Genomic DNA, 24,920 nt, shown 5'->3' on the forward strand with positions numbered 1-24,920 from the left:
CCCAGTCCTCTTTACCCCAGTCTACTAACCCAGTCCTCTTTACCCCAGTCTACTAACCCAGTCCTAATTACCCCAGTCCTCTTTACCCCAGTCTACTAACCCAGTCCTCTTTACCCCAGTCTATTAACCCAATCCTCTTTACCCCAGTCTACTACCCCAGTCCTCTTTACCCCAGTCCTCTTTACCCCAGTCTACTACCCCAGTCCTCTTTACCCCAGTCCTCTTTACCCCAGTCCTCTTTACCCCAGTCTATTACCCCAGTCCTCTTTACCCCAGTCCTCTTTACCCCAGTCTATTACCCCAGTCATCTTTAGCCCAGTCCTCTACCCCAGTCCTCTACCCCAGTCCTCTTTAGCCCAGTCCTCTACCCCAGTCCTCTACTCCAGTCATCTTTAGCCCAGTCCTCTACTCCAGTCATCTTTAGCCCAGTCCTCTACCCCAGTCATCTTTAGCCCAGTCCTCTACCCCAGGCATCTTTAGCCCAGTCCTCTACCCAAGTCCTCTACCCCAGTCATCTTTAGCCCAGTTCTCTACCCCAGTCCTCTACCCCAGGCCTCTACCCCAGTCATCTACCCCAGTCATCTACCCCAGTCATCTTTAGCCCAGTCCTCTACCCCAGTAATCTTTAGCCCAGTCCTCTACCCCAGTCCTCTACCCCAGTCCTCTACCCCAGTCATCTTTAGCCCAGTCCTCTACCCCAGTAATATTTAGCCCAGTCCTCTACCCCAGTCATCTTAAGCCCAGTCCTCTACCCCAGTAATCTTTAGCCCAGTCCTCTACCCCAGTCCTCTACCCCAGTCCTCTTTAGCCCAGTCCTCTACCCCAGTCCTCTACCCCAGTCATCTTTAGCCCAGTTCTCTACCCCAGTCCTCTACCCCAGGCATCTTTACATCAGTCCTCTACCCCATTCCATTTCACCCAAGTCCTCTACCCAGGTCCTAATTACCCCAGTCATCTTTATCCCAGTCTACTACCCCAATCCTCTTCACCCCAGTCTACTACCTCAGTCCTATTTACCCCAGTCCTCTTTACCCCAGTCATATTTACCCCAGTCTACAACCCCAGTCTCCTACCCCAGTCATTTTTACCCCAGTCTACTAACCCAGTCCTCTTTACCCCAGTCTACTAACCCAGTCCTCTTTACCCCAGTCTACTAACCCAGTCCTAATTACCCCAGTCCTCTTTACCCCAGTCTACTAACCCAGTCCTCTTTACCCCAGTCTATTAACCCAATCCTCTTTACCCCAGTCTACTACCCCAGTCCTCTTTACCCCAGTCCTCTTTACCCCAGTCTACTACCCCAGTCCTCTTTACCCCAGTCCTCTTTACCCCAGTCTATTACCCCAGTCCTCTTTACCCCAGTCCTCTTTACCCCAGTCTATTACCCCAGTTCTCTTTACCCCAGTCCTCTTTACCCCAGTCCTCTTTGCCCCAGTCCTCTTTACCACAGTCCTCTTTACCCCAGTCCTCTTTACCCCAGTCCTCTTTACCCCAGTCCTCTTTACCTCAGTCCTCTTTACCCCAGTCTACTAACCCAGTCCTCTCTTCCCCAGTCTACTAACCCAGTCCTCTTTACCCCAGTCTACTAACCCAGTCCTCTTTACCCCAGTCTACTAACCCAGTCCTCATTACCCCAGTCTACTAACCCAGTCCTCTTTACCCCAGTCTACTAACCCTGTCCTCTGTTCCCCAGTCTACTAACCCAGTCCTCTTTACCCCAGTCTACTAACCCAGTCCTCTTTACCCCAGTCTACTAACCCAGTCCTCTGTTCCCCAGTCTACTACCCAAGTCCTCTTTACCCAAGTCCTCTTTACCCCAGTCTATTACCCTAGTACTCTTTACCCCAGTCTAATACCCCAGTCCTCTTTACTCCAGTCTCCTATCCTAGTCCTCTTTTCTTCAGTGCTCTCTCTCTCCTTGTCCCTGAACTCCAGCCTTATCCCCTGCCTCAGTCCTAGACCTCACCAGCCTTATCCCCTGTCCCAGTCCTAGACCTCACCAGCCTTATCCCCTGCCTCAGTCCTAGACCTCACCAGCCTTATCCCCTGCCTCAGTCCTAAACCTCATCAGCCTTATCCCCTGCCCCAGTCCTAGACCTCACCAGCCTTATCCCCTGCCTCAGTCCTAAACCTCATCAGCCTTATCCCCTGCCTCAGTCCTAGACCTCACCAGCCTTATCCCCTGCCTCAGTCCTAAACCTCATCAGCCTTATCCCCTGCCCCAGTCCTAGACCTCACCAGCCTTATCCCCTGCCTCAGTCCTAAACCTCATCAGCCTTATCCCCTGCCCCAGTCCTAGACCTCACCAGCCTTATCCCCTGCCTCAGTCCTAAACCTCATCAGCCTTATCCCCTGCCCCAGTCCTAGACCTCACCAGCCTTATCCCCTGCCCCAGTCCTAGACCTCACCAGCCTTATCCCCTGCCCCAGTCCTAGACCTCACCAGCCTTATCCCCTGCCCCAGTCCTAAACCTCATCAGCCTTATCCCCTGCCCCAGTCCTAGCCCTCATCAGCCTTATCCCCTGCCTCAGTCCTAAACCTCATCAGCCTTATCCCCTGCCTCAGTCCTAAACCTCATCAGCCTTATCCCCTGCCCCAGTCCTAGACCTCACCAGCCTTATCCCCTGCCCCAGTCCTAGACCTCACCAGCCTTATCCCCTGCCCCAGTCCTAGACCTCACCAGCCTTATCCCCTGCCCCAGTCCTAGACCTCACCAGCCTTATCCCCTGCCTCAGTCCTAAACCTCATCAGCCTTATCCCCTGCCCCAGTCCTAGACCTCACCAGCCTTATCCCCTGCCCCAGTCCTAGACCTCACCAGCCTTATCCCCTGCCCCAGTCCTAGACCTCACCAGCCTTATCCCCTGCCCCAGTCCTAGACCTCACCAGCCTTATCCCCTGCCTGAGGTCCTAAACCTCACTTATCCCCTGCCCCAGTCCTAGACCTCACCAGCCTTATCATATGCCCCAGTCCTAGACCTCACCAGCCTTATCCCCTACCCCAGTCCTAGACCTCACCAGCCCTATCCCCTGCCCCAGTCCTAAACCTCACCATCCTCCAGCCAATAGAAGGAGATGAAGTGCTCTCCTTCTTTCTATCTAGATCACTCCTTCCTTCCGTCTCCTTTACTGTCTCCTTTCTCCTTCTCTCACTCTCCTCCCTTCCATTTCTCCTCCCCTCCCCTCCACTCCCCTCCCTCTCCCCTTCTCTCTCTCCCCCCTTTCTCATTCTCTTGTTCTCCCTCCCTCCTTCTCCCTCTCCTCCCCTCTCTCTCTCCCTCTCTCTCTCCTTCTCTCTCTCCTCCCCTCCCTCTCTCCTTCTCTCTCTCCTTCTCTCTCTCCTCCCCTCCCTCTCTTTTTCTCTCTCTCCTCCCCTCCCTCTCTCCTTCTCTATATCAGTCTGTCTCCTTTGCTCTTGTCTTTGAATCACTTAATCATAAACCTGCTGTGTGTGTGTGTGTGTGTGTGTGTGTGTGTGTGTGTGTGTGTGTGTGTGTGTGTGTGTGTGTGTGTGTGTGTGTGTGTGTGTGTGTGTGTGTCTCAGGGCTTTTAGCCTAATGAAAGGCGGTGGCGGGACCATAGGAGGATGGTGATTTGGTTAAGAGTCAGGAGGTGCTGTGCTGCTTAATCAGAGAGAGAAGCAGAGAGAGAGAGATGGAGAGATTGAGAGAGAGAAAGCGAGACATGGATAGGACAATGGAAGGGTAGAGATCAGGAAAGACAGGGAGAGTTAAGGAACGCGAGAGAGGGTTATGTGGTGTTCAAATCAGTTTATTGTCTTGTTTCCCCCTGCCCTCCTCCTCTCCTCTGTCAAATCCAATCAAATGTTATTGTTCACATACACATGTTTAGCAGATGTAACTGCGAGTATAGTGAAATGCTTGTGATTCTAGTTCCGACAGTGCAGTAAAATCTAACAGGTAATCTAACAAGTACCCAACTACCTAATACACACAAATCTAAAGGGGTGAATGAGAATATGTACATATAAATGTATGGATGAGCGATGGCGAGCGGCATAGGCAAGGTGGAATAGATGGTGTAAAATACAGTATATACAGTTGAAGTCGGAAGTTTAAGTTTTTCAACCACTCCACAAATTTCGTGTTAACAAACTATAGTTTTGGCAAGTCAGTTAGGACATCTACTTTGTGCATGACACAAGTCATTTTTCCAACAGTTGTTTACAGGCGGATTATTTAACTTATAATTCACTGTATCACAAATCCAGTGGGTCAGAAGTTTCCATACAATAAATTGACTGTGCCCTTAAACACCTTGGAAAATTCCAGAAAATTATTTAATGGCTTTAGAAGCTTCTGATAGGCTAATTGACATCATTTGAGTCAATTGGAGGTATACCTGTGGATGTATTTCAAGGCCTATCTTCAAACTCAGTGCATCTTTCCTACGCTATGAAGGAACACGGCTGGCAAGGAAGCCCGAGAGGCAGCCCCAAAACATTTTTTGGGATGGGGCACATGGGGAGTGTGGCAGAGTCAGGTTGGAGACCTGAGCCAACTCCCCGTGCTTACCGTGGCAGGCGTCGTACTGGTCAGGCACCGTGTTATGCGGTGGCGTGCACGGTGTCTCCAGTACGCGTTCTTAGCCCGGTGCACTACATCCCAGCTCCCCGCATCTGCCGGGCTAGGGTGAGCATCAGGCCAGAACGGAGTGTGCCAGCCCTGCTCTCCGGACCTCCAGGACGTCTCTACGGCCCAGGATCAAATCAAATCCAATCAAATTTATTTATACAGCCCTTCGTACATCAGCTGATATCTCAAAGTGCTGTACAGAAACCCAGCCTAAAACCCCAAACAGCAAGCAATGCAGGTGTAGAAGCACGGTGGCTAGGAAAAACTCCCTAGAAAGGCCAAAACCTAGGAAGAAACCTAGAGAGGAACCAGGCTATGTGGGGTGGCCAGTCCTCTTCTGGCTGTGCCTGGTGGAGATTATAACAGAACATGGCCAAGATGTTCAAATGTTCATAAATGACCAGCATGTTCGAATAATAAGAAGGCAGAACAGTTGAAACTGGAGCAGCAGCACGGCCAGGTGGACTGGGGACAGCAAGGAGTCATCATGTCAGGTAATCCTGGGGCATGGTCCTAGGGCTCAGGTCCTCAGAGAGAGAGAAAGAAAGAGAGAAGGAGAGAATTAGAGAACGCACACTTAGATTCACACAGGACACCGAATAGGACAGGAGAAGTACTCCAGATATAACAAACTGACCCTAGCCCCTTGACACAAACTACTGCAGCATAAATACTGGAGGCTGAGACAGGAGGGGTCAGGAGACACTGTGGACCCATCCGAGGACACCCCCGGACAGGGCCAAACAGGAAGGATATAACCCCACCCACTTTGCCAAAGCACAGCCCCCACACCACTAGAAGGATATCCTCCGCCAGCTCTGCGCACTGTGTCTCTGGTGTGTCTGCACAGCCCAGTGCGTCCTGTGCCTGCGCCCTGCATGTGCTGGGCTAAAGTCACCATCCAGCCAGGACGGGTTGTTCAGGCTCTTAGCTCGAGACCTCCAGTGTGCCTCCACGGCCCAGTGTATCCGGTGCCTCGGCCAAGGACAAGGCCTCCTGTATGTCTCCCCAGCCTGGTGAGTCCTGTGCCTGCTCCCAGAGCCAGGCCTCCTGTGTGTCTCTCCACTCCAGTGATTATCCATGGCACGAAGCCTCCAGTGATGATCCATGGCAAGAAGCCTCCAGTGATGATCCATGGCACGAAGCCTCCAGCGATGATCCATGGCACGAAGCCCTCCAGTCCGGAGCCTCCAGCGACGCCCTCCAGTCCGGAGCCTCCAGCGACGCCCTCCAGTCCGGAGCCTCCAGCGACGCCCTCCTGTCCGGAGCCCCCAGAGACGGCCTCCATTCCGGAGCCCCCAGAGACGGCCTCCGGTCCGGGGCCCGCAGCGACAGCCTCCAGTCCGGGGCCCGCAGCAACGAGGGTGCCCAGTCCGGGGTCCGCAGCAACGAGGGTGCTCAGTCCGGGGCCCGCAACGAGGGTGCCCAGTCCGGGGTCCGCAGAGAGGGTCCCCAGTCCGGGGGCGGTGGCGGGGTTCCCCACACCAGAGGCGTCACCAAAGCGGGGTGAGCCAGAGGTGGAGCGGGGAGTGCACCCTGCCCCTGAGGCCTACAAACCTGACTCAGTTACACCAGCTCTGTCAGGAGGAATGAGCCAAAATTCAACCAACTTATTGTGAGAAGCTTGTGGAAGGCTACCCGAAACGTTTGACCCAAGCTAAACAATGTAAAGGCAATGCTACAAAATACTAATTGAGTGCATGTAAACTTCTGACCCACTGGGAATGTGATGATATATATAAAAGCTGAAGTACATCATTCTCTCTACTATTATTATGATATTTCACATTCTTAAAAGAAAGTTGTGATCCTAACTGACCTAAGACAGGGAATTTTTTGTAGGATTAAATGTCAGGAATGGTGACAACCTGAGTTTAAATGTATTTGGCTAAGGTGTACGTAAACCTCTGACTTCAACTGTACATATGATATGAGTAATGTAAGATATGTAAACATGATTAAAGTGACATTATTTATTATTTGAAGTGACTAGTGATCCATTTATTACTGTGGCCAGTGATTGGGTCTCAATGTAGGCAGCAGCCTCTCATTGCTGTTTAGCAGTCTGATGGCCTTGAGATAGAAGCTGTTTTTCAGTCTCTCGGTCCCAGCTTTGATACACCTGTACTGACCTTGCCTTCTGGATGATAGTGGTGTGAACAGGCAGTGGCTCGTGTGATTGTTGTCCTTGATAATCTTTTTGGCCTTCCTGTGACATCAAGTGCTGTAGGCGTCCTGGAGCGCAGGTAGTTTGCCCCCATTGATGCGTTGTGCAGACCGCACCACCCTCGGGAGAGCCTTGCGGTTGAGTTGCGGTGCAGTTGCCGTACCAGGCGGTGATGCAATCCGACAGGATGCTCTCGATTGTGCATCTGTAAAAGTTTGTCAGGGTTTTAAGTGACAAGACAAATTTCTTCAGCCTCCTGAGGTTGAAGAAGCGCTGTTGCGCCTTCTTTACCACACTGTCTGTGTGGGTGGACCATTTCAGTTTGTCTGTGACGTGTACGCAGAGGAACTTAAAAATGTCCACCTTCTCCACTGCTGTCCCTTCGATGTGGATAGGGGGGTGCTCCCTCTGTTGTTTCCTGAAGTCCACGATGATCTCCTTTGTTTTGTTGACGTTGAGTGAGAGGTTGTTTCCTGACAACACACTCCGAGTGCCCTCACCTCCTCCCTGTAGGCTGTCTCGTCGGTGTTGGGGCGGCAGGGTAGCCTAGTGGTTAGAGCGTTGGACTAGTAACCCGAAAGGATGCAAATTCATATCCCTGAGCTGACAAGGTACAAATCTGTCGTTCTGCCCCTGAACAGGCAGTTAAGGCAGTCATTGAAAATAAGAATTTGTTCTTAACTGACTTGCCTAGTTAAATAAAGGTAAAATATATATATATTTTTAAATCAAGCCCACTACTGTTGTGTCGTCTGAAAACTCGATGATTGAGTTGGAGGCGCGCATGGCCAGTCGTGGGTGAACAGGGAGTACAGGAGGGGGCTGAGCATGGTCAGGGACGTGGAGATGTTTCCTGCCTTCACCACCTATGGGCGGCCCTTTAGAAAGTCTAGAACCCAATTCCACAGGGCGGGGTTGAGACCCAGGGCCTCCAGCTTGATGAGGAGCTTAGAGGGTACTATGGTGTTGAATTCTGAGCTGTAGTAAATGAACAGCATTCTTACATAGGTATTCCTCTTGTCCAGATGGTATAGGGCAGTGTGATGGCAATTGCATCGTCTGTGAACCTGTTGGGGCGGTATGCAAACTGAAGTGGGTCTAGGGTGGCCGGTAAGGTGAAGGTGATCTGATCCTTGACTAGTCTCTCAAAGCACTTTCATGATGACAGAAGTGAGTTCTACAGGGCGGTAGTCATTTAGTTCAGTTATCTTTACCTTCTTGGGTACAGGAACAATGGTGGCCATCTTGAAGCATGTGGGGACAGCAGACTGGGATAGGGAGCGATTGAATATGTCCGTAAACACACCAGTCAGTTGGTCTGCGCATGCTCTGAGGCTAGGGATGCTGTCTGGGCTAGCAGCCTTGCGAGGGTTAACATGTTTAAATGTTTTACTCACGTCGGCCATGGAGAGGGAGGGGGGAGGGGCGCAGTCCTTGTTAGTGGGCTGCGACGGTGGCACTGTATTATCCTCAAAGCGGGCAACGAAGGTGTTTAGTTTGTCTGGAAGCATGACGTCGGTATCCGTGACGTGGCTGGTTTTCTTTTTGTAGTCCGTGATTTCCTGTAGACCCTGCCACATGTCTGAGCCGTACTGGTATTTTGCTTGTTTGATTGCCTTGCACAGGGAATAACTACACTGTTTATATTTAGCCATTTTCCCAGACCTCTTTCCATGGTTAAATGTGGTGGTTTGCAGTTTCAGTTTTGCCTGAATACCGCCATCCATCTACGATTTCTGGTTAGGGTGGGTTTTAATAGTCACAGTGGGTACAACATCTCCAATGCACTTCCTTATAAACTCACTTACCGAGTCAGTGTACAGATTGATGTTGTTCTCTGGCTGACCAGAACATATCCCAGTCCGTGTGATCAAAACAACCTTGAAGCGTGGATTCCGATTGGTCAGAGCAGCGTTGAATGGTTCTAGTCACTGGTATATCCTGTTTGAATTTCTGCCTATAAGACGGTAGGAGCAAGATGGAGTCGTTGTCGTGATTTGCCGAAGGGCGGGTGGGGGAGGGCTTTGTACGCATCGTGGAATTGAGAGTAGCAGTGATCGAGTGTATTACTCCCGCGCGTAGTGCAATCAATATGCTGATAGAAATTAGGGAACCTTGTTTTCCGATTTGCTTTGTTAAAATCCCCAGCTACAATAAATGTAGCCTCAGGATATATGGTTTCCAGTTTACATAGAGTCCAGTGAAGTTCCTTGAGGGCTGTCTTGGTGTCTGCTTGGGGGGGAAATGTACACAGCTGTGACGATAATTGATGAGAATTCTCTTGGGAGGTAATATGGCTGGCATTTGATTGTAAGGAATTCTAGGTCAGGTGAGAAGAAGGACATGAGTTCCTGTATGTTGTTATGATTACACCATGAGTCGTTAATCATGAAGCAGACACCCCAATTACAATCTCTGATGCCTCCCATCTCCTCTGTCCACCCCTCTCCTTTCCTCTGTCCACCCCTCTCCTTTCCTCTGTCCACTCCTGTCCACTCCTCTGTCCACCCCTACCCTCTCCTCTGTCCACCCCTCTCCTTTCCTCAGTCCACCCCTCTCCTCTGTCCACTCCTGTCCTCTTCTCTGTCCACCCCTCTCCTCTCCTCTGTCCACACCTCTCCTCAGTCCACCCCTCTCCTCCCCTCTGTCATCTCTTCTCTTTTGTCCACTCTTCTCCTCTCCTTTGTCCACTCTTCTCCTAAACCCTCTGTCCACCCTTCTCCTCTGTCCTCTCTTCTCCTAAACCCTCTGTCCACCCTTCTTCTCTGTCCACCCCTCTCCTCTGTCTTCTCTTCTCCTAAACCCTCTTTCCACCCCTCTCCTCTCTTCTTTGCACTCCTGTCCTCTCCTCTGTCCACCAATCAATTCAATTCAATTCAATTCAATTCAATTCAAGGGCTTTATTGGCATGGGAAACATGTGTTAACATTGCCAAAGCAAGTGAGGTATCTCCCCTGACAAGCCCCACTCTTTCACTCCTCTCCTCTGTCCACTATACCTTATCCTCTCCACTCCTCTGCTCCCCCTCTCCTCTCATCCTTTTCCCAGTAGAGAAGTTTAAGCTTCAGGTCAACACACATCCTCCACTGTACAGTCAAGATGTAGAGAATGATGACCACACACAGAGACAGACACCAGACCATACAGATACCAGACCAGACAGACAGACAGACAGACAGACAGACAGACAGACAGACAGACAGACAGACCAGACCAGACCAGACCAGACCAGACCAGACCAGACCAGACCAGACCAGACCGGACCAGACCAGACCAGACATCAGACATCAGACAGACAGACAGACAGACAGACCAGACCAGACCAGACCAGACCGTCACCAGACAAACAGTCACCAGACAGACAGTCACCAGACAGACAGACAGACAGACAGACCAGACCAGACCAGACCAGACCAGACCAGACCGTCACCAGACCAGACCGTCACCAGACAGACAGTCACCAGACAGACAGACACAGATGATACATGACAGAGACATCTCTTCTCCCTGTGACTTTGGCACATTTGCTTGTCCTTCTTTCTTTCTTTCAGTTGATATTTAGTCTTTCACCGCTACAGATCTATATGCTTGTTTGACTTTAAGTTGACCCCCAGCTGAGACAGTCTGTCAGACATACACACCCTCCCAGCTCTGCCATAAAAGCCCCTTCATCATTCATTTCTCAAGTTGCGTCATCCCCTGCCACCCCTGCTTTTAGTTCTCGTGAACACACACGCGCGCGTGCGCGCGCACACACACACACACACACACACACACATACACACACACACACACACACACACACACACACACACACACACACACACACACACAGAGAGAGACCCTGGTGATGTCATCTGATACCATGAGAGAATGTGACCCACTGACCCTGATGTGCACTAGCCCTCCCCTTCTCCCCCTCTCTCTATCCACATCTATCTATCATACTCCCCCCTCTCTCTATCTCACTGTCTCTCTCTTTCTTCCCCCTCCTCTCTCTCTTCCTCTTCCCCTCTCTCTATCTTTCCGTTGTGACTGAACCAAGTCTTTTGTCTTAGCCCTGCTCTCAGACAGCCATTCATCAGACTAACTGGTTCTCAATCACAGCATCTGTCTGGAGCCTGGACTTCATCCAGAACCCAGAACCCCTGATGCACACACTCTAACCACCACCACCATACACTCTAACCACCACCACCATACACTCTAATCACCACCACCATACACTCTAACCACCACCACCATACACACTAACCACCACCACACACTCTAACCACCACCACCATACACACTAACCACCACCACCAACATAGACTCTAACCACCATCACCATTCAATCTAACCACCACCACCATACACTCTAACCACCATCACCATACACTCTAACCACCATCACCATGCACTCTAACCACCACCACCACCACCACCACCACCATACACTCTAACCACCAGCACCATACACTCTAACCACCACCATACACTCTAACCACCACCACACACTCTAACCACCACCACCACCATACACTCTAACCACCACCACACACTCTAACCACCACCACCATACACTCTAACCACCACCACCACACACTCTGACCACCACCACCACCATACATTCTAACCACCACCACCACACACTCTAACCACCATCACCATACACTCTAACCACCACCACCATACACTCTAACCACCACCACCACCATACATTCTAACCACCACCACCACACACTCTAACCACCACCATACACTCTAACCACCACCACCATACGCTCTAACCACCACCACCATACACTCTAACCACCACCACCATACATTCTAACCACCACCACCATACATTCTAACCACCACCACCATACACTCTAACCACCACCACCATACACTTTAACCACCACCATACATTCTAACCACCACCACCACACACTCTAACCACCACCACCATACACTCTAACCACCACCACCACCATACATTCTAACCACCACCACCACCACCACACACTCTAACCACCACCACCATACACTCTAACCACCACCACCACACAATCTAACCACCACCACCATACACTCTAACCACCACCACCACCATACACTCTAACCACCACCACCACCATACACTCTAACCACCACCTCCATTCACTCTAACCACCACCACCCTACACTCTAACCACCACCTCCATTCACTCTAACCACCACCACCACCATACACTCTAACCACCACCACCACCACCATACACTCTAACCACCACCATACACTCTAACCACCACCATACACTCTAACCATCACCTCCATTCACTCTAACCACCACCACCACCATACACTCTAACCACCACCACCATCATTCAGTCTAATCACCACCATACACTCTAACCACCACCACCACCACCATACACTCTAACCACCACCACCACCACACACTCTAACCACCACCATACACTCTAACCACCACCATACACTCTAACCACCACCACCACCACCACCATTCACTCTAACCACCACCACCACACACTCTAACCACCACCACCACCACCATACACTCTAACCACCACCTCCATTCACTCTAACCACCACCTCCATTCACTCTACCCACCACCACCACCATACACTCTAACCACCACCATACACTCTAACCACCACCTCCATTCACTCTAACCACCATCACCACCATACACTCTAACCACCACCACCACCATACACTCTAACCACCACCACCACCATACACTCTAACCACCACCATACACTCTAACCACCACCATACACTCTAACCACCATCACCACCATACACTCTAACCACCACCACCATACACTCTAACCACCATCACCACCATACACTCTAACCACCACCACCATACACTCTAACCACCACCACCATACACTCTAACCACCACCATACACTCTAACCACCACCATACACTCTAACCACCACCTCCATTCACTCTAACCACCACCACCACCACCATACACTCTAACCACCACCACCATCATTCAGTCTAATCACCACCATACACTCTAACCACCACCACCACCACCATACACTCTAACCACCACACACTCTAACCACCACCATACACTCTAACCACCACCACCATCACCACCATACACTCTAACCACCACCACCACCACCACCACCATTCGCTCTAACCACCATCACCACACACTCTAACCACCACCACCACCACCACCACCATAAACTCTAACCACCATCACCATACACTCTAACCACCATCATCACCATACACTCTAACCACCACCACCATACACTCTAACCACCACCACCACCATACACTCTAACCACCACCACCACCATACACTCTAACCACCACCACCATACACTCTAACCACCACCACCACCATACACTCTAACCACCACCACCATACACTCTAACCACCACCACCATACACTCTAACCACCACCACCATACATTCTAACCACCACCACCACCATACATTCTAACCACCACCACCACCACCATACATTCTAACCACCACCACCACCATACACTCTAACCACCACCACCACCATACACTCTAACCACCACCACCACACACTCTAACCACCACCACCACCATACATTCTAACCACCACCACCACACACTCTAACCACCACCACCATACATTCTAACCACCACCACCACACACTCTAACCACCACCACCATACACTCTAACCACCACCACCACCACCACCACCATACACTCTAACCACCACCATACACTCTAACCACCACCATACACTCTAACCACCACCACCACCACCATACACTCTAACCACCACCACCATACACTCTAACCACCACCACCATACACATTCATTCTAACCACCACCACCACCATACATTCTAACCACCACCACCATACACTCTAACCACCACCACCATACACTCTAACCACCACCACCACACACTCTAACCACCACCACCACCATACATTCTAACCACCACACTAGATTTCTGAAAACTTTTGGTATTGTGCAAGTTTGAAACTGGGAAAAAAATGTAACCAAAAAAGGAACATAATGTAAAGGATACATACACTCTAACCACCACCACCATACATTCTAACCACCACCACCACACACTCTAACCACCACCACCATACAACTCTAACCACCACCACCACCACCACCACCATACACTCTAACCACCACCACCACCATACACTCTAACCACCACCACCACCATACACTCTAACCACCACCATACACTCTAACCACCACCACCACCATACACTCTAACCACCACCACCACCATACACTCTAACCACCACCACCACACACTCTAACCACCACCACCACCACACACTCTAACCACCACCACCATACATTCTAACCACCACCACCACACACTCTAACCACCACCACCATACACTCTAACCACCACCACCACCACCACCATACACTCTAACCACCACCACCACCATACACTCTAACCACCACCATACACTCTAACCACCACCATACACTCTAACCACCACCACCACCACCATACACTCTAACCACCACCAAACACTCTAACCACCACCATACACTCTAACCACCACCATACACTCTAACCACCACCACCATACACTCTAACCACCACCACCATACACTCTAACCACCACCACCACCACCATACATTCTAACCACCACCACCACACACTCTAACCACCACCACCACCATACATTCTAACCACCACCACCATACACTCTAACCACCACCACCATACACTCTAACCACCACCACCACACACTCTAACCACCACCACCACACACTCTAACCACCACCACCACACACTCTAACCACCACCATACACCTAGTTGTTCTCAAACTGTGGGGAGCGCCTGAGGGGTCGGTGGGGGTGGGGGGGGGGGGTGTTAATGTAGTGTCAGGATTCAGACCCATCACTGTGTCAGGCTGTAATCTCCCCTAGGACCATCACTATGTCAGGCTGTAATCTCCCCTAGGACCATCACTGTGTCAGGCTCTAACCTCCCCTAGGACCATCACTGTGTCAGGCTCTAACCTCCCCTAGGACCATCACTGTGTCAGGCTCTAACCTCCCCTAGGACCATCACTGTGTCAGGCTCTAACCTCCCCTAGGACCATCACTGTGTCAGGCTGTAACCTCCCCTAGTACCATCACTGTGTCAGGCTCTAATCTCCCATCAGGGCTGTTAACTCAGCACTACTCTGCACAATGACAGTTTACTGGGATTAGGATCACACAGAGAAAGAGAGAGGGAGAGGAGAGAGAATTTGAGATAAAGGAGAAAGACAGAGAGAGGCAAACGAGAGAGGGAGAGAGAGAGAGGAGAGAGCATTTGAGATAGAGGAGAAAGACAGAGAGAGGCAAACGAGAGAGGGAGAGAGAGAGAGGAGAGAGCATTTGAGATAGAGGAGAAAGACAGAGAGAGGCAAACGAGAGAGGGAGAGAGAGAGAGGAGAGAGCATTTGAGATAGAGGAGAAAGACAGAGAGAGGCAAACGAGAGAGGGAGAGAGAGAGAGGAGAGAGCATTTGAGATAGAGGAGAAAGACAGAGAGAGGCAAACGAGAGAGGGAGAGAGAGAGAGGAGAGAGCATTTGAGATAGAGGAGAAAGACAGAGAGAGGCAAACGAGAGAGGGAGAGAGAGAGAGGAGAGAGCATTTGAGATAGAGGAGAAAGACAGAGAGAGGCAAACGAGAGAGAGAGAGAGGAGAGAGCATTTGAGATAGAGGAGAAAGACAGAGAGGCAAACGAGAGAGGGAGAGAGAGCGAGGAGAGAGCATTTGAGATAGAGGAGAAAGACCGAGAGAGGCAAACGAGAGGGAGAGAGAGAGAGAGGAGAGAGGATTTGAGATAGAGGAGAAAGACAGAGAGGCAAACGAGAGAGGGAGAGGAGAGAGAGAGAGAGAGGGAGAGAGAGGGAGAGAGAGGGAGAGAGGGAGAGGAGAGAGAGAGAGAGGGGGAGAGAGAGGGAGAGAGAGGGAGAGAGAGAGAGAGAGAGAGAGAGAGAGAGAGAGAGAGAGAGAGAGAGAGAGAGAGAGAGAGAGAGAGAGAGAGAGAGAGAGAGAGAGAGAGAGGGAGAGAGAGGGAGAGAGAGAGAGAGAGAGAGGGAGAGAGAGGGAGAGAAAAAAACAGCTCTCAAAGCAGAGGTGAGAGGAGGAGGAGGAGGAGGAGGAGGAGGAGGAGGAGGAGGGGAGGGGAAAGATGAAAGGAGAAATAAGGAGGAAAGAGTGAGAAAGGTTGCATACTCTTAATAAATCTCAAACATCACAGTACCGTAGCCCAGCGCAGGGTGATGTCATCCGGAAACAGTGTCACCTAATGATTATTAATGTTAATCACCTGTTGGGGGCTGTGTGGGGCCGGGGCTGGAGGGTTGGGGGGTGGGGGGGGGGTTGTGTCTTAATATAGCCTTCAGAATGGTAGTCTGTTGGTGATGGAACAGGCCTTGTCTCCCCCTCCCTTTAGGATGAGTGGACTAACAGGCAGCCATTGTTTCAATGAGCTACTGCGCCCCAGGCTTCTGGTGGAGGGAGACAACCAATGCCCACTCATCCTCTTCCCCACTCATCCTCTTCCCCACTCATCCTCTTCCCCACTCATCCTCTTCCCCACTCATCCTCTTCCCCCCTCATCCTCTTCCCCCCTCATCCTCTTCCCCACTCATCCTCTTCCCCCTCATCCTCTTCCCCCCTCATCCTCTTCCCCCCTCATCCTCTTCCCCCTCATCCTCTTCCCCACTCAACCTCTTCCCCCCTCATCCTCTTCCCCCCTCATCCTCTTCCCCCCTCATCCTCTTCCCCCCTCATCCTCTTCCCCACTCATCCTCTTCCCCCTCATCCTCTTCCCCACTCATCCTCTTCCCCACTCATCTCTTCCCCCCTCTCCTCTTCCCCACTCATCCTCTTCCCCACTCATCCTTTCCCCCCTCATCCTCTTCCCCACTCATCCTCTTCCCCACTCATCCTCTTCCCCCCTCATCCTCTTCCCCCCTCATCCTCTTCCCCCCTCAATCCTCTTCCCCACTCATCCTCTTCCCCCCTCATCCTCTTCCCCCTCATCCTCTTCCCCACTCATCCTCTTCCCCACTCATCCTCTTCCCCCCTCATCCTCTTCCCCCCTCATCCTCTTCCCCACTCATCCTCTTCCCCCCTCATCCTCTTCCTCCTTCCTCCTTTTTTTGTATTTTAGTGCACTTCCCCTCTAAGAAGTTGAATAGTGAATGGGATTTAGTTGACCTTTTCATTTCTGTGGTTTTCGGCACATTTTGATGTTGATAGATGTGATTATGTAGATGTGATTAGAATGATGATCGTTGCCGATGGCGCTGTGTTTGAAACTGAAACTAGTCCTTGGGGAAACTACCATCTGACCAAGATAGAGGGATAGAAAAGATGAATGGATGAATGGATAGAGAGATGGATGGATAGTCTCTCTCTGTATCTCTCTGTCTCTCTCTGTCTCTCTCTGTCTCTCTCTGTATCTGTATCTCTCTCTCTGTCTCTCTCTGTCTCTCTCTGTCTCTCTCTGTCTCTCTCTGTCTGTCTCTCTCTCTCTCTCTCTCTCTCTCTGTATCTGTATCTGTATCTCTCTGTCTCTCTCTGTATCTGTATCTGTATCTGTATCTCTCTCTCTGTCTCTCTCTGTATCTGTATCTGTATCTGTATCTCTCTGTCTCTCTCTGTCTCTGTATCTGTATCTGTATCTGTATCTCTGTATCTCTCTGTCTCTCAATTCAAGGGCTTTATTGGCATGGGAAACATGTGTTAACATTGCCAAAGCAAGTGAGGTAGACAACATACAAAGTGTATCTCTCTGTATCTGTATCTCTGTCTATCTCTGTATCTCTCTCTCTCTGTATCTGTATCTCTCTGTCTCTCTCTCTCTCTGTATCTCTCTGTCTCTCTCTGTATCTGTATCTCTGTCTATCTCTGTATCTCTCTCTCTCTCTCTCTCTCTCTCTCTCTGTCTCTCTCTGTCTCTCTCTGTCTCTCTCTCTGTCTCTCTCTGTCTCTCTCTGTCTCTCTATCTCTGTCTCTCTATCTCTGTCTCTCTCTGTATCTCTCTCTCTCTCTGTCTCTCTCTCTCTCTCTCTGTCTCTCTCTGTCTCTGTCTCTCTCTCTGTCTCTGTCTCTCTCTCTGTATCTCTCTCTCTCTCTCTGTCTCTCTCTCTCTCTGTCTCTCTCTGTCTCTCTCTGTCTCTCTATCTCTGTCTCTCTCTGTATCTCTCTCTCTCTCTCTGTATCTCTCTGTCTCTCTCTCTCTCTGTATCTCTCTGTCTCTCTCTGTATCTGTATCTCTGTCTATCTCTGTATCTCTCTCTCTCTCTCTCTCTCTCTCTCTCTGTCTCTCTCTGTATCTCTCTCTCTCTGTATCTGTATCTCTCTCTCTCTGTATCTGTATCTCTCTCTCTCTCTGTCTCTCTCTCTCTCTGTATCTCTCTGTCTCTCTCTGTATCTCTCTCTCTGTCTCTCTCTGTATCTGTATCTCTGTCTCTCTGTATCTGTATCTCTCTCTCTCTCTGTCTCTCTCTCTCTCTCTCTCTGTATCTCTCTGTCTCTCTCTGTATCTGTATCTCTGTCTCTCTGTATCTGTATCTCTCTCTCTCTGTATCTCTCTGTCTCTCTCTGTATCTGTATCTCTGTCTCTCTGTATCTGTATCTCTCTCTCTCTCTGTCTCTCTCTCTCTTCTCTCTCTGTATCTCTCTGTCTCTCTCTCTCTCTGTATCTCTCTGTCTCTCTGTATCTGTATCTCTGTCTCGCTCTGTCTCTCTGTCTCTCTCTCTCTCTCTCTCTCTGTATCTCTCTGTCTCTCTGTATCTGTATCTCTGTCTATCTCTGTATCTCTGTCTATCTCTGTATCTCTGTCTATCTCTGTATCTGTATCTCTGTCTATCTCTGTATCTCTGTCTATCTCTGTATCTCTGTCTATCTCTGTATCTCTGTCTATCTCTGTATCTCTGTCTATCTCTGTATCTCTGTCTATCTCTGTATCTCTGTCTATCTCTGTATCTCTGTCTATCTCTATCTCTGTATCTCTGTCTATCTCTGTATCTGTATCTCTCAACGGGCCACAAATCTTGCTGCTGTGATGGCACACTGTGGAATTTCACCCAGTAGATATGGCAGTTTTTCAAAATTGGATTTGTTTTCGAATTCTTTGTGGATCTGTGTAATCTGAGGGAAATATGTCTCTCTAATATGGTCATACATTTGGCAGGAGGTTAGGAAGTGCAGCTCAGTTTCCACCTCATTTTGTGGGCAGTGAGCACATAGCCTGTCTTCTCTTGAGAGCCATGTCTGCCTACGGCGGCCTTTCTCAATAGCAAAGCTATGCTCACTGAGTCTGTACATAGTCAAAGCTTTCCTTAATTTTGGGTCAGTCACAGTGGTCAGGTATTCTGCCGCTGTGTACTCTCTGTGTAGGGCCAAATAGCATTCTAGTTTGCTCTGTTTTTTTGTTAATTCTTTCCAATGTGTCAAGTAATTATCTTTTTGTTTTCTCATGATTTGGTTGGGTCTAATTGTGCTGCTGTCCTGGGGCTCTGTAGGGTGTGTTTGTGTTTGTGAACAGAGCCCCAGGACCAGCTTGCTTAGGGGACTCTTCTCCAGGTTCATCTCTCTGTAGGTGATGGCTTTGTTGTGGAAGGTTTGGGAATCGCTTCCTTTTAGGTGGTTATAGAATTTAACGTCTCTTTTCTGGACTTTGATAATTAGTGGGTATCGGCCTAATTCTGCTCTGCATGCATTATTTGGTGTTCTACATTGTACACAGAGGATATTTTTGCAGAATTCTGCGTGCAGAGTCTCAATTTGGTGTTTGTCCCATTTTGTGTATCTCTGTCTATCTCTGTATCTGTATCTCTGTCTATCTCTGTATCTGTATCTCTGTCTATCTCTGTATCTGTATCTCTGTCTATCTCTGTATCTGTATCTCTGTCTATCTCTGTATCTGTATCTCTGTCTCTGTATCTGTATCTCTGTCTATCTCTGTCTATCTCTGTCTCTCTCTGTCTCTGTCTCTGTATCTATGTCTCTCTGTGTCTCTCTCTGTATCTGTATCTCTGTCTATCTCTGTATCTGTATCTCTGTCTATCTCTGTCTCTCTCTGTCTCTGTCTCTGTATCTATGTCTCTCTGTGTCTCTCTATCTCTGTATCTCTGTCTATCTCTGTATCTGTATCTGTATCTCTGTCTCTCTCTGTCTCTGTCTCTCTCTGTCTCTGTCTCTGTATCTCTGTGTCTCTCTATCTCTGTATCTCTGTCTATCTCTGTATCTGTATCTGTATCTCTGTCTATCTCTGTCTCTCTCTGTCTCTGTCTCTCTCTGTCTCTGTCTCTGTATCTATGTCTCTCTGTGTCTCTCTCTGTATCTGTATCTCTGTCTCTCTCTCTCTCTCTCTGTCTCTCTCTGTCTCTGTCTCTGTATCTATGTCTCTCTGTGTCTCTCTCTGTATCTGTATCTCTGTGTCTCTCTGTATCTGTATCTCTGTCTATCTCTGTATCTGTATCTCTGTCTATCTCTCTCTCTCTCTGTCTCTCTCTGTCTCTGTCTCTGTCTCTGTATCTATGTCTCTCTGTGTCTCTCTCTGTATCTGTATCTCTGTCTCTCTCTCTCTCTCTCTGTCTCTCTCTGTCTCTGTCTCTGTCTCTGTATCTATGTCTCTCTGTGTCTCTCTCTGTATCTGTATCTCTGTCTCTCTCTGTATCTGTATCTCTGTCTATCTCTGTATCTGTATCTGTATCTCTGTCTATCTCTGTCTCTCTCTGTCTCTGTCTCTGTATCTATGTCTCTCTGTGTCTCTCTCTGTATCTGTATCTCTGTCTATCTCTGTATCTGTATCTCTCTGTCTATCTCTGTATCTGTATCTCTGTCTATCTCTGTATCTGTATCTCTGTCTATCTCTGTATCTGTATCTGTATCTCTGTCTATCTCTGTATCTGTATCTCTGTCTATCTCTGTATCTGTATCTCTGTCTATCTCTGTATCTGTATCTCTGTCTATCTCTGTAATGCGTTGAGGCACTCTCTTTCCCTTTGTAGCTCAGAATGTCACCATGAATGTTTCATGAGCTGTGTGCCACTGGATATGAATACAATACTTCTCTCACTCTTCCTCTTCCTCTCTCACTTTCATCACTCACTCTCGGTCTCTCTATTCCTGTCTCACTCTCTCTATCACACTCCTCTAATGTTCTCTTCCCCTTTCCCTCTCTCTGTTCTCTTTCCTTTTCCCTCTCTCTGTTCTCTTTCCCTTTACCTCTCTCTGTTCTCTTTCCTTTTACCTCTCTCTGTTCTCTTTCCTTTTCCCTCTCTCTGTTCTCTTTACCTCTCTCTGTTCTCTTTCCCTTTACCTCTCTCTGTTCTCTTTCCTTTTCCCTCTCTCTGTTCTCTTTCCCTCTCTCTGTTCTCTTTCCTTTTCCCTCTCTCTGTTCTCTTTCCCTTTACCTCTCTCTGTTCTCTTTCCTTTTACCTCTCTCTGTTCTCTTTCCTTTTACCTCTCTCTGTTCTCTTTAACTCTCTCTGTTCTCTTTCCCTTTACCTCTCTCTGTTCTCTTTCCCTTTACCTCTCTCTGTTCTCTTTACCTCTCTCTGTTCTCTTTCCCTTTCCCTCTCTCTGTTCTCTTTACCTCTCTCTGTTCTCTTTCCCTTTACCTCTCTCTGTTCTCTTTCCCTTTACCTCTCTCTGTTCCCTTACCTCTCTCTGTTCTCTTCCCTTTCCCTCTCTCTGTTCTCTTTCCTTTTCCCTCTCTCTGTTCTCTTTTCCTTTCCCTCTCTCTGTTCTCTTTACCTCTCTCTGTTCTCTTTCCCTTTACCTCTTTCTGTTCTCTTTACCTCTCTCTGTTCTCTTTCCCTTTACCTCTCTCTGTTCTCTTTACCTCTCTCTGTTCTCTTTCCCTTTCCCTCTCTCTGTTCTCTTTCCCTCTCTCTGTTCTCTTTCCCTTTACCTCTCTCTGTTCTCTTTCCCTTTCCCTCTCTCTGTTCTCTTTCCTTTCCCTCTCTCTGTTCTCTTTCCCTCTCTCTGTTCTCTTCCCTTTACCTCTCTCTGTTCTCTTTCCTTTTCCCTCTCTCTGTTCTCTTCCCCTTTCCCTCTCTCTGTCCTCTTTCCTTTTCCCTCTCTCTGTTCTCTTTCCTTCTCTCTGTTCTCTTTCCCTTTCCCTCTCTCTGTTCTCTTTCCTTTTCCCTCTCTCTGTTCTCTTTCCCTTTCCCTCTCTCTGTTCTCTTTCCCTTTACCTCTCTCTGTTCCCTTACCTCTCTCTGTTCTCTTTCCCTTTCCCTCTCTCTGTTCTCTTTCCTTTTCCCTCTCTCTGTTCTCTTTCCCTTTCCCTCTCTCTGTTCTCTTTACCTCTCTCTGTTCTCTTTCCCTTTACCTCTTTCTGTTCTCTTTACCTCTCTCTGTTCTCTTTCCCTTTACCTCTCTCTGTTCTCTTTACCTCTCTCTGTTCTTTCCCTTTACCTCTCTCTGTTCTCTTTCCCTCTCTCTGTTCTCTTTCCCTTTCCTTCTCTCTGTTCTCTTTCCTTTTCCCTCTCTCTGTTCTCTTTCCCTCTCTCTGTTCTCTTTCCCTTTACCTCTCTCTGTTCTCTTTCCCTTTACCTCTCTCTGTTCTCTTTCCTTTTCCCTCTCTCTGTTCTCTTTACCTCTCTCTGTTCTCTTTACCTCTCTCTGTTCTCTTTCCCTTTACCTCTCTCTGTTCTCTTTCCCTTTACCTCTCTCTGTTCTCTTTCCCTTTACCTCTCTCTGTTCTCTTTCCCTTTACCTCTCTCTCTCTCTGTTCTCTCTGACTGAAACACCCTGCTGCCCTTTGTTTTATGCTGACAGTGTATTCTGTTCACCAGCACTGTTTTCAGTGGGGTCATGTTCTCTCTCTTTCTTTCTGTATGTTCCAGGCAGTTATTGGCCCCCGGATATCAGGAGATATGGTACAGTCCCAGCGGTTCCCGCCAGACCTCCTATCCACCCAGCACTGTGAGTTCAATGGGATGTTCCAAAGCATCTAACAATAGGGGGCTATTCATGAAACCAGCCTATTTCTGGTTTTTGGATGTCCAATAGCTAAAGAGTTGGCTGAGTCCGAGACAGGCTAACCAAGCTCTCAAATCTTAGGTGCCATCATTGCAAAAAGAAAAGTGCATGATGTGAGTTTGTTTAACTCTCCTCTCATTTTGCAGGGCCACTGTTTCTACCACGGTGACGTCCGGGGTGTGGAGGGGTCCAGTGTAGCACTCAGCACCTGCTCAGGTCTCAGGTAAGCGTTTCCACTAGTAACCCTGCTGATGGAAGTGGTGATCACTAACTGCATGGAATAGGACGGGCGGCAGGGTAGCCTAGTGGTTAGAGCGTTGGACTAGTAACCGAAAGGTTGCAAGTTCGAATCCCCGAGCTGACAAGGTACAAATCTGTAGTTCTGCCCCTGAACAGGCAGTTAACCCACTGTTCCTAGGCCGTCATTGAAAATAAGAATTTGTTCTTAACTGACTTGCCTGGTTAAATAAAGGTAAACATTTAAAAGGACTGATTTTAATGGCTATTCAGACATATATTTGTCACACGGTCATTTTCAATCAAACATAATAGGAGAACAGGCACTGTCAAAAGATTACGTATTTATTGACCATGCACTGACTGTTGAGATATGCAGACTAGTGTGTTTCTAGGTCATTGGGTTCCATGTTAAGTCATTGAAGCTACAGCAGCATCAGGGATGGAGTTTAGAGGTTGGGATCCAGCCATGCTGTTGTTTCCTTTCTGGGTTTACAGAGGAGACTGTTATAGGAGAATAACAGACACATACATTGACCGAACATCTGCAGGAGGAGGAGTGCTCACACACACACATCTGCAGGAGGAGGAGTGCTCACACACACACATCTGCAGGAGGAGGAGTGCTCTCACACACATCTTCAGGAGGAGAAGAGCTCACACACACACATCTGCAGGAGGAGGAGTGCTCTCACACACACATTTAGGTCAACATTGGATCATTCAGAGATCCTCACTGAACTTCTGGAGAGAATTTGCTGCACTGAAAGTAAAGGGGCTGAATAATTTTGCACGCCCAATTTTTCAGTTTTTGATTAGTTAAAAAAGTTTGAAATATCCAATAAATGTCGTTCCACTTCATGATTGTGTCCCACTTGTTGTTGATTCTTCACAAAAAAATACAGTTTTATATCTTTATGTTTGATGCCTGAAATGTGGCAAAAGGTCGCAAAGTTCAAGGGGGCCGAATACTTTCGCAAGGCACTGTAGTTGTCTAAGACCTGACATGTAAATCCCTGCTGCTTCTAGTTTTACATTCTGACATATCTAACATCTCGCAATAGATATTTAATGGAGTTTTAAACGCAGCTACGTTCCCAGCTATAATAGTTTTAGTTAGTTAGGTAATATAAATATTTTATGTTTTCTAGCCTGGAACTGATGTGACCCATATCTCTGTTTCCCTAGGGGACTGGTTACAGTGAACACCAGTGTCAGCTACCTGATAGAACCCCTGCCCGCTGTCACCATGGATACACAGCCTCCTCACGCCGTGTTCCGAGCCGAGAACCTCCGTTTGCCCAACAGAACCTGCGGGCAACGGCATAGCAACCAAGGCCAGGGGGAGGGGCTGGGTGACCTCATCCAGGGAATGATGTCACCGTGGGGCAGAAGGGTGAGTGGAGGAGGGACAGATAGACTGGTTGGTATCTGATATGAGAACCACCACTATCTTCTTCAGAGAATAGGGAGCACTGCTTTGTATCAGTGAAATATCAGCCATTTTAAGTCCCATGGAAAACAGGCATAACATACTATGAGTTGATAATGAAACATTATAGGGGCACATGTGTGTGGCCCGCGCTCATAACAAGTAATAATGCACTGTAATAGTTGGCTATGAAGTTCTCTATGTCCTGATATTTCTCCAGGAGCGGAGAGATGTGGGCCAGAGTATGAAGTATGTAGAGCTGCTGCTGGTAGCTGACCATGCTGAGGTAAGAGGCCAGACATTTTACTTGGCCATTTATTCCAGTTAGTCAGTTGTATCGGTGAGAGGGTAGAAAGGATGCATGACCTCCATCTCCTCTTCTGACCTGTGACTCATACTGCAAGGAAAGACTGAACTAGAGACACTCCATCTCTCTGTTACATCCCCCCCATCCCCTCATCTCTCTATCGTCATACTTCAACCACATCCTCCCCACTTCCCCCTAATGAGA

At 48.8% G+C, this 24,920-nt stretch overlaps 1 protein-coding gene across 1 annotated transcript in view; it reads left to right on the forward strand.

The window, feature by feature from the left end:
- Positions 1–24,920, forward strand: part of LOC109879847 (disintegrin and metalloproteinase domain-containing protein 19) — a gene marked incomplete at its 3' end in the record, with an annotated part of 52,847 nt that overhangs the window by 12,839 nt on the left and 15,088 nt on the right. Inside the window, exons 4-7 of the mRNA XM_031797261.1 lie at positions 22,605–22,683; positions 22,887–22,963; positions 24,166–24,373; positions 24,630–24,695. Coding sequence (XP_031653121.1) covers positions 22,605–22,683; positions 22,887–22,963; positions 24,166–24,373; positions 24,630–24,695 — 430 coding nt within the window. The remainder of the gene's footprint in view (positions 1–22,604; positions 22,684–22,886; positions 22,964–24,165; positions 24,374–24,629; positions 24,696–24,920) is intronic.

This window comes from Oncorhynchus kisutch, linkage group LG19 (genome assembly GCF_002021735.2).
Source record: "Oncorhynchus kisutch isolate 150728-3 linkage group LG19, Okis_V2, whole genome shotgun sequence".
NCBI classification, from domain to species: domain Eukaryota; kingdom Metazoa; phylum Chordata; class Actinopteri; order Salmoniformes; family Salmonidae; genus Oncorhynchus; species Oncorhynchus kisutch.